The sequence below is a fragment of the Echinops telfairi genome, unplaced genomic scaffold (assembly GCF_000313985.2).
Source record: "Echinops telfairi isolate 266 unplaced genomic scaffold, ASM31398v2 ScPeMD7_7421;HRSCAF=8459, whole genome shotgun sequence".
Lineage (NCBI taxonomy): Eukaryota > Metazoa > Chordata > Mammalia > Afrosoricida > Tenrecidae > Echinops > Echinops telfairi.
In genome coordinates, this window is record NW_022111321.1 from 6,053,346 (window position 1) to 6,063,956 (window position 10,611).

General features: G+C 42.8%; 1 protein-coding gene across 1 annotated transcript; it reads left to right on the top strand.

The window, feature by feature from the left end:
* The first annotated feature begins 186 nt into the window (after nt 1–186).
* Nucleotides 187–3,320, top strand: JRKL (JRK like). Its single transcript, XM_004709015.4, has one exon. The coding sequence runs from the start codon at nt 776–778 to the stop codon at nt 2,348–2,350; it is 1,575 nt and encodes a 524-aa protein (XP_004709072.1). The 5' UTR covers nt 187–775; the 3' UTR covers nt 2,351–3,320.
* Nucleotides 3,321–10,611: the final 7,291 nt, after the last annotated feature.

Here is a 10,611-nt window from a genome sequence, read left to right on the forward strand (position 1 = left end):
CGCCTCCGCTCTCCACCCACACTGCCGGACAGCGGCGCTCCTCCCCCTTCCGGGTGCGAGGGGAAGTCCCGCCTCTGGGAGGGGAGAGGGGCGGGGCTTACGGGCGGGAGGGCCATCTTCCGGGAGCGTATGCTAGGGGCGGAGCGGTCGACTCGCGATAGTCAGGGATCGGTGAGGGGGTCTCGCTTCCAACTGAGGTGGGGGGAGGGGCCCGACGGGCTGTGAGGGGCCGGGAAGACTGTCAGGATTTAAACTGACACAGAAACGTGGGGCTATACGGCGACAGGGGCTGCCAGCTGGAGAAGGGACCAAGCGTAGCCGTCCCCCTGGGGACGGGGGAGACCGGGCGGGTGCCAGTCCTCTCCTCCGTGGCTCTTCCGCTCTTGGCCTTAACTTTGGGACTTGGCAGGGTTAGTGACGGGCACTTCATCGGGATCCGGGTGAGGAAGAGGCTTGCGGCCACGATGGGATTAGTCTCTCTCTCGGGGCCATTGAGGGACTAACAAATGCCTCTAATCCGGATTAACCGCAGTGACGTGGGCCCTCTTCTACTGTCCGTCTTAAATTAAAAACCTGGTCCGGAGACTGCAGCTCCACACTCCTTCCTTTTCTATCCCTTTGCCTGTCCAGCCCAACCGAGGAGGAGCAGGTCAGGGCCACCAGGTTCTTGCTAAGATTGAAAGTCTGTAAGACTGAAAAAAGTGAACCTGTGTGAGGGAAGGAGTGATTTTGTGTGCCGCTTCAGTGTGAGTGTGGTGGGTCCCAAAGCTTCACTATGTCAGGGAAGCGGAAGCGTGTGGTGTTAACGATTAAAGATAAACTCGATATAATAAAGAAACTTGAAGACGGAGGTTCTTCCAAACAACTGGCAGTTATTTATGGAATTGGTGAAACAACAGTTCGGGATATAAGAAAAAACAAGGAAAAGATTATAACGTATGCAAGCAGTTCTGATTCTACAAGCCTTCTGGCCAAGAGAAAATCGATGAAGCCGTCCATGTATGAGGAGCTGGACAGAGCGATGCTGGAATGGTTCAACCAACAGAGAGCAAAAGGGAATCCCATATCTGGCCCAATTTGTGCAAAAAGGGCAGAGTTCTTCTTTTACGCCTTGGGGATGGATGGTGATTTTAACCCTTCTGCTGGTTGGTTAACTCGGTTTAAACAGCGGCACAGCATTAGAGAGATTAACATTAGGAATGAAAGGTTAAATGGAGATGAAACTGCTGTGGAAGAGTTTTGTAACAGCTTTCGAAACTTTATTGAACAAGAAAACTTGCAACCTGAACAAATCTACAACGCAGATGAAACTGGACTGTTTTGGAAGTGTCTGCCTTCTAGAACTTCGGTAATCCGTGGTAAATGCACTGCTGCTGGACACAGATCAATTGAAGAAAGAGTCACTATCATGTGCTGTGCCAATGCAACAGGCTTACATAAACTTAAGCTTTGTGTTGTGGGGAAAGCAAAGAAACCTCGTTCTTTCAAGTCAACGGACACTTCAAACCTGCCAGTCTCGTATTTCAGCCAAAAAGGTGCATGGATGAATCTCTCCATTTTTCGACAATGGTTTGATAAGATCTTTGTGCCGCAAGTTAGAGAATATTTAAGATCCAAAGGCCTACAGGAAAAGGCTGTGCTCTTATTGGATAATTCACCAACACACCCAAATGAAAACGTTCTGAGATCAGATGATGGCCAAATATTTGCTAAATATTTACCACCCAATGTGGCTTCATTGATTCAGCCCTCAGATCAGGGAGTCATGGCAACAATGAAAAGAAACTATCGAGCAGGCCTTCTCCACAACAACTTGGAAGAAGGTAATGACCTGAAATCATTTTGGAAGAAGCTAACTCTGCTAGATGCGCTCTACGAAGTAGCAATGGCATGGAACTTGGTAAAACCAGTTACAATTAGCAGAGCATGGAAGAAGATTCTTCCTACCCTAGAGGAGAAAGAAGTCTTGGACTTTGATGAAGAAGATATTTCAATAGCTACTGTGGCCACCATTCTGCAGCACACCAAAGGATTGGAAAATGTGACTACAGAGAACATTGAAAAATGGCTTGAAGTGGACAGTACTGAACCAGGCTATGAAGTGTTAACTGACAGCGAAATCATCAGAAGAGCCCAAGGCCAGACAGATGAATCCAGCGAAAATGAGGAGGAGGAAATAGAACTGATTCCAGAGAAACACATTAATCATGCAGCTGCTCTTCAATGGACTGAACATTTACTGGATTATCTAGAACAACAAGGTGATATGATTCTACCTGATCGACTGGTAATACGTAAACTTCGAGCCACCATCAGAAATAAACAGAAGATGACAAGCTCAAATCAATGATAGCATTTCAATTTTACCATTGTTTGAGTAATTGCGTTTGTGACTCATCTCTTTCAAGATGGCTTAATTTTTGTGTATTTTTTGGATTTTCAGACATAGAACCTGTGAAGTGCAGGTACAGAATGTATCTAAGTGGTTTGAGAATTGTGTGTCTTATATCAACTGTCTCTTGCCTCTCTTATTTATGCAGATTATCACAAGCCGATTGTGTGTAAATGAAATGTACACATGTATTCACGTTTGTAGAGTTAATCACTATCCTATAACAGTGGCATTCCCCCAAATTTCTAGCAGTAGATAACAGTGAACCAACTGAGCACATCCCCTAAGTCTTTTGCTTGATTTATGAGGGCTGCTGTAGTAATCTTTTCCTGTGCTAGCCATCTTAAATGATTGTCTCCTATGGGTCTGATTAAGCTGACAGGATGAGAAAGACCTATATTATAAGATTGAGGGTATATATAATAGTTCACAATGAAGTTCTGTAGTGAGCGGAAACAGTGATATAAGGATTGTGAACATCATTTAGAAATTAATCTCATGTGGGTTGAACAGGGAAATTATTCTGGAAGTGAAGTAAACGGAGTGATTGCTAACTTAAATGTGTAAAAGATATTCTGATCATTTATAGGTAACTGGGAATTGAAAAGTTGGGAATTTAGGTTATTTATACAAAGGGAATAATAGCTTTATTTTAATTAGGCCTTTTTATTATGAATTGTGTAACATATAGGTCTGTTATGTATTCATCTAATTCTAGTACATGTTTTGTAATGTTAATCTCTGATGGTAAGAGGACCTACCTTCTGTTTGGGGGAAGGTCATCCCAAGACTTTTTAAGTTGCTATGTTTGCCTGTTTTCCCTGAGTACTTGGAACTATTATGTAAAATTTGGAAGATTTGCCCTACTTGTTTTTCTATTTGCTATGAGAAGAATAAATGAAAGGAATAAAGGTTTTATTGTTTTAAATGCCATGTTTGTGCTTATAAAGAAAGCAGAAATAATTATGGAAAAAGTGTATATTCGAGGGTATTTTACCAGTATTTGGATACTTGGTAGAAAGAGATTCTTTCCTCTAGCATTTAATCCCTTTATACCAGAATTTTGATAAGTTGATTTAGTAAACTCAATGTTTATTCAAGACATTGAAGAAAGTCTACCTATGTGAATCCTAGCTCCATGTTTTTGTATTCTAAAAGCAAAGTATTTGAGTACCTTTTCATGCTTTGGCCCCCAAATTTGAAAATAGTAAATTACAATTGTTCTCTATCAGTCATTATTAAAAGGCCTAACGTTTTCATTGTAATACTTTATATTGTGAAGTGCCTTTCTTGGAACCATAGAACTTTAAAAAGTTGTTGTGATATTGTCTAAATTTTTAAGAAAGATTTATCTCATAATTGTTTAGAAAGTGTTTCTTGTGTGAGGTACCCTGGTACACAGAGGGAAAGAGAATCAAGGGTTAGTGTACATGTTAAATTAGATAATTACATTTTAATTTTATAGAGAAAATGGCCATTTTTCTTAAAAAAAGTTTGTACTAGAAAGCTTGGAAGTATCAAACTGCTCACTTTTGAAAGTTAACCTTGTCTGTGAAAATCAGCTTGTCTCGTTGCCACCTAGTGGTAAATAACATCACTGTTAAGCTATGGTGTTTTAAACTTGTGTTGTAAAGTGTGAATCTTTCTATAGCTTCTGACTTTTTTCCGAAAGCTGCTAACACTGGTAGATTAGCAGTTCTTTTATGAAGAACTTTCTATCCTTGAACATAATTACAAAAGCTGCCAATTATCGAATGGCAGTTTATGTTTTAGGCAGTTGACAGATTATTTCATGTAACTGTCAAAATAACCTTAGGTGAAAATACTGAGATTCAGGTCAAAACCTTAATAACTGAAAATCACCGTTACAGGTAAGCATTGGGAGTAGTATTTGACTCGAAAGTTTATGCTTGTGTCATTCAACCTAGACCTACTTCTTAACCCTTTCCAGCCCTTCCTTATTGATTCCTTGACACTCTCTTCCACATGATATAAACAAAAACCCCACAAATCCACTGTGACACTTGATTCTACTCAGCAACCTGACGGGACAGAGTAGAACTGGGCTCAGAGGCTACATTTTTAAGGGATAGTCTCAACTTTCTCCTTCAGGGTGCCTGGTGGGTTTGAAGACTGACTGCGATTAGTCACCCAGTGCTTGGCTCACTACACAGTCTTCTTCCCACCTGCTATAGGTATCTCAATGGGCCCTGGTGGCTAGAGGGTTACGTGTTGAGCTTCTAATTACGAGATCGGTAGTGTGAACCCACCAACTACTTTATGGGAAAAAGATCAGGCTTTCTGGTCCTGTAAAGATTGATAGTCCTGGAAACCCAAAGAGGCAGTTCCATTTTGTCCTATAGGATCACTATGAGTTAGAAAGTTTCCAATACACTAGTAGCAACAATTACTTTTCCTTCACTCTTACCATTGTTGGGGGAGAAAGAAGACTACCTGCTTCCATAAAGATTTAGTTTGGAAACCTTGTAAAGCAGCAGTTCTCAATTTGTGGGTCACGACCCCTTTGGGGGGGTGAATGACCCTTTCTCAGGGATTGCCCAATTCATAACAGTAGCGAATTACAGTGATGAAGTAGCAATGGAAATAATTTTATGGTTGGGCGGTCACCACCACATGAGGAACTGTATGATAGGGTCGCGGATGAGGAAGGCTGAGAACCACTGTAAAGGGTCACCAGGAGTCGAAATAGACTCATTGGCTATGGCTTCGTGAGTTTGGGGCTTTCCTTCTTTCGTAGAGTTAGCCTTCCCCCTTCACTTCACTATAGTGTCTCTTCTTAACTGCTTTTGAGTTGATGCCAGGGCTTCGGTCTGGACCACTGTGTTCCATAGGTTTTCCTTGGCTGTTTTCCATACCATTCTTCCTAGTGGGAAAGCTCTATTGGAACTCGTTCAACATCATAGCAACCCAGCCACAATGGACAGATGAGCAGCAGCTGCTCATGAGCTATATTGGCCGGAAACTGAACCCAAGCTTCCTGCGTGGAAGGTGAGGCATCTGCTACTGGGCCACCAGTGCCCTCACAGCATCTCTATCACTGTTAACACAACCTATAGGGGCATTTCCTGTTCAAGGTTACTGACATCTTTACATAGTTACTCCCAAACTCAAACCCAAACCCACAGCCATAAATTCAATTCTGATTCCCAGTGACCCACCCTATCTAGACTGCAACGAGAGCAGAAAGCTTCATCTTTCTGTAGAACAATTACTGGGTTTGAAGAACTGACCTTCTAGTTAACACCTAATCCATTGTCTTTTATCATCCTGTAAAATCAGAAAATGGGACTTGGAAGAATGTCCAAAGGGTAGTAGTGCCTGGGGACACCTCTAAGGTAAGAATAGGGCCACGGATTCTATGAGACCAGGAAGTGGTTTTGCTAACATGTGTTTCTTGCTTCTAGGTTGTGAGCATCCAGAGCACAGACTGTGGAAGCAAATGCTGTGCAGTCGTGTGTATTTGTTCAATAAATGTATACTCAGTAAACACAGAAGGTGGTTCGATGTGTGAACCACACGGATAAAATATTATGTGCATTCCAGAGCTTTACAGTGTGCAGGACGGAGCAGAAATGTAAAATGGGGAGAACCCATTAAGTGTTGCATCCTGATAGAGTTCAGACGAAAGATTCATCAGTTTTGATATGCGTGATAGAAATTGGTAATAATTCTGATGTGAGGGGTAGACTCACTGCCACCGAGTCCATTCTTCCTCTTAGCGACTTGGTGGGACAGGGTAGACTTTATGGGACGGGGTTTCCGAGTCTGTAAATCATTGTGGGAACAGAAACCCTGATCTTTCTCCTGAGAAGCAACTAGTGGTTTGAACTACTGGCCTTGTGGTTAGCAGCTCAATGCACAATCCATTTACAATGTACAGTTAGCAATCCATTTACAAACACATTTAACAATTGTGTTAGTTCTAAATATTATTTAATACTTTCAGGGCGATTTAGTTCTCAGACTATTTTCATTGACATTATCTTAGTTGATCCCTGACCAACTCTCTAAAATATGTAATGTCACTATTGTCACTGTGTAGATGAGGGAAGTAGCTTGGCAAACTTGCACAGTATAAAAAATAGGGCAAACGGTGTAGTTTTTCTTGAGTAGAAATTCATTATGCAAAGAAGAGAGACATGTACTGCAGGCTTATTTTTAAAGGCAATCTAATCAAAGGGGTGTTTGAGTAGAAGCCAATAAAGTGGTACAGAGGTAAGTGTGGGGCAAAAAGCTAGAAGGTAAACTGAGGCAAGATTTTTTATGATGTTTATTTATATGCTGGCACTTTGTCATCCAGACAATGGGAACAGTTTTGAAGAAGAGAGTGACAGACTCTGGAGAGTGGCATAGAAACTTGCAGAAGGGTGTAAATGGAGGCAGAGCAGATAGGACACCAATACAGTATTTCAATGAACCGAGGAATTAGTGTAAAACTGGGTGGGAAATGTGCATTTCAGAATTACTGACAGGATTTGGTGGTTGGTTTTTGAGAGTGAGGGAAAAGGACCAATGAGCCAAGACTGCAGGATGGTGTAAGATGATTTGGGGAGTTAAATCTATGCAATGGCAGCAGTCTTTGTGACCAATGGAAGCATCGGTTAATACGACTAAGGGGCTAACTGATATCAGCATACAAATAGCAAGCCAGCTCATTCCTGTAAGACTCAACCTAGGATTCTTATTAAACTGTGGATTCTGATCCAGTATATCTGAGATAGAACTGTGCTCGGGGGATGAACCAGTTGAAATCTCTGAGGTGAGACTGCATAGGAAGAATACATGCTGTGAGTGGATTACAGGGCTTGGAATTTTGGACACAACCATTTTGAACGATAGGAAAAGAAGTTAGCTGCAACTAATGAATAGCATCCAAAACTTCCATGTGATAGGCCATGCTGGTCCTCAGACCTCTGTCCTCTCACTCACTCTCTGCCATCAAGTTGACTCTGGCTCATGGTGACCCAAAGGCAGAGTAGAATTTCTCCCGTGGGTTTCTGAATCTTTACAGGAGTAGAAAGCCTCATCTTCCTCCTATGGAGCAACTGGTGGATTTGAACTACCAACCTTGTGGTTAGCAGGTCAATGTATAACCCACACTACACCACTTAAAAAACCGAGAAAAACCCTTACTGCCATTGAGTCGATGCTGACTCATAGTGACCCCTCTAGGGCAGGGTGTTGCTGGGCAGATTGTAATCTTTCTTGAAATTTTCTAGTCTTTTGTTCGTTACATGATTATAATATATCTTGCTCTTTCCTGTACTACACTGGCAGTCCTTAAGGCAATGTCAAGTCTTACCCATGTTTGTACCTGTTCTCAAAACTTAAATAAGTGATCCTCTTATTTCAGAGCTTTACAGTAATGTGCAATAGATAATAACCAAAATAATAACATCAGTAAGTTAACAGTCATTTATTGATGCTACCACCACCCCACCTGTCAGTTTGTCGGACTGTGATGGCTTCCTGATGGGAAGGACACTTGAAGCTCTCTCAGCAGTATCCCACATGCCAGCAAGGCCACTGACGATAGACAGCTTTTAGAATAGCTTCTAGACCGATGTGAAAGAGACACTGGCAATCAATTTTAACAACTTCAAATATTTTAACGAGAACTGCAAATATTTTGATCCATCGACCTCTGGGTTATGGGCCCAGGATACTTCCACTGCACCACTCTGCTGTCTAAACTGCAAATAGTTTAACGAGAACTCCAAGGATCACATCAGAATGCTGCCCTGTGCCTGCGGGGGAGGTCCATGGCCCTTCATTCCCCCAGGCACCAGTAGGTTCAAACATCCAGTAGTCAGGAGGATGGTACTGGCCCCAGAGCAGGCAGTAGAACTGCTCCCAGGGTTTCTGAGGCTGTACGCTTCGACGAGAGGAGATAGCCTCATCTTTCTCCCTCAGACCTGCTCGTGGAGCTGAATCACTAACTTTACCGTTGGCAGCCTGACATGTAACCCATAACAAACTCAAATCCAACCCACTGCCACCCAGTCCACTGTGACTCATAGTGATCCTGTAAGACAGGAAGTATTCACTGGGAGGCATCGGAAAACTCTCCTCCGCCCCATCTGAAAAACCAGCCATTGGAAACCCCGTGGAGCACAGGTTGAGGTTGACACACATCTTCATGAGCTACCTCTTTATGTTTCCTTGAGATTTACAATAGTATCTTCAGCTCTGTAGGCCATTAAAGCATCTTAAGATAAAATCTGTTAAAGTGTAGTAAGTTAATTACCTAGGATGCCTGAACTACCTGGATGAATGTACCACGTTCGGAGTGCTCCTTGCCACGGGATGTGTTACAATAGAGTACCCATTCATTCCATGACTCTACTCGGAATAACAGACATTCCAGTTGATTCATGATTGAAAACCACGACCATCTTACATTTTAAAAAGAAAACATTTCATTATTTCATGTATTTGATAGTGGGATTAGGCGATTTAATTCCACTCTGAGCCAAAATCTATGAATCGGATCAATAGGCAGCTCAGGTTCTTGTAAGACGTTTTCACAGAGAGCTCTAATTAAAAACTCGCCCGACCAACAGCGATTTCTGAGCAGCTCTTTGAGCTTAGCGGAGTTCATGGGGAGCACATCATTACAGAAGGAACCTTTCTTCCAGCAAGTGCTGGAGGAATTAGAAAACAAGTCCCAAGCCCATCTCTCACTCTATTCAGGAACCTATAAAACATGTAGAATGTTTTGCTACTTCCTAATTTAGTTCAAATGAATCCTGGTGGCAGAGTGGGTTGGACTTGCAGCTCTGAATCTTAAGGTCAGCGGTTGGAAACCAGCTGCTCCCCGGGAGAAAGGTGTGACTTTCCACTTTCAACAAGAGTTCGTCTTAGAAACCCACGGGGGCAATGCTACCTTCTCCGCGAAGGGTCACTATGAGTCCGAATTGGCTCGATGCCAGTAAGTTGTTGAATTTTAAATCATCGAGTTTGATTTTTAATTTAACTCAATAGTAACTATTAAAAAATCAATGACTCACTTCCACTGAGTTGATTCTGGCTCCTAGCCTCATTGGGCAGGCTGGAGCTGACCTTGTGGGTTCCTGAGCCTTTAACTAAGTCTGTACGGGCTTCAAGGATGTCGTCTCTTTCAGATGGCACTGCTGGTGGTTTCCAGGAGCTCACGTGCAGCTAGCAGCCTAGTAGCCAACGGGGTCTTCGGAGCTCCAATGGAAAACAAAGAAACACCCCAAACAAAGCTTTGTTAATACGAGAGAAGGGAGGAAAGGAAAACAAACGATTAGTTTGAGTATGGCTATGTGCTAATATATTGCCAGACCTTTAAAAAAAATGAAGGAAAATCGAAGAGACACAAAAGAATAAGAACAGAAAGGATGATGTGCAGACCTGTGTATAGGCAAGTAAATGCAGAGCTGTGTTCTCATTGAAACTTAATTCTGTAAACGCTTACTCCTCCTGGGTTGGCCATACAAGGTTAGATGCTGGGCCTGCGATCCTGATGTCCTGTTTGCCTAATAGATTTTGACTCACAATGACTTTACAGACAGTAGAACTGCCCCGTAAGGTTCGCTAGGCCAAGATATTCTTGGGAAACAAGCAGCCAGGACTTGGACTTGAAGAGCTATGAGTGGCTGGCTGGTTCCCAATGCTTAGCCATTGGCTGCAGCCAGGCGGCTTTAACCACTGCACATCCAAGGCTCCTTCCCATCACAAACTCGATATGGTTTAATGGAAAAGACAATGATCATGACACGGAGAAGCATCTCCCACTGGTGCCATACATGCAGAGCGACAGAAAAGAAAACAAGCATATCACACACTGCTGCTTCCAAAGACAAGGATGTGTATCCAGCCAACACTCAGACATAAGTAACACTTCACTGGCAAATGTCTACGTGGAAGTCTCTGTTAGGATTTTGTTGTGTCGGTGGTTTTGATTCTAAGAAGATTTGATGCAAAGGTAATCATAAAATATCACTATTTGCCAAGGGAAGTCCAGGGCATACAAATTTCGCACAGCAGTGGGCTGCTAACCTCAAGGTCAGCAGTTCAAAGCCAAGAGCTGCCTCGTGGGAGAAAGACGAGGCTCTCTACTCTGGTAAAGTCATAGTTTTGGGAACTCACGGAGACAGTCCTACCTCGTCCTAAAAGGCCCCTGTGAGTCAGAATGCGGTCCGTGGCAGTGAGTTAGGATTTTTAGAAGCGGA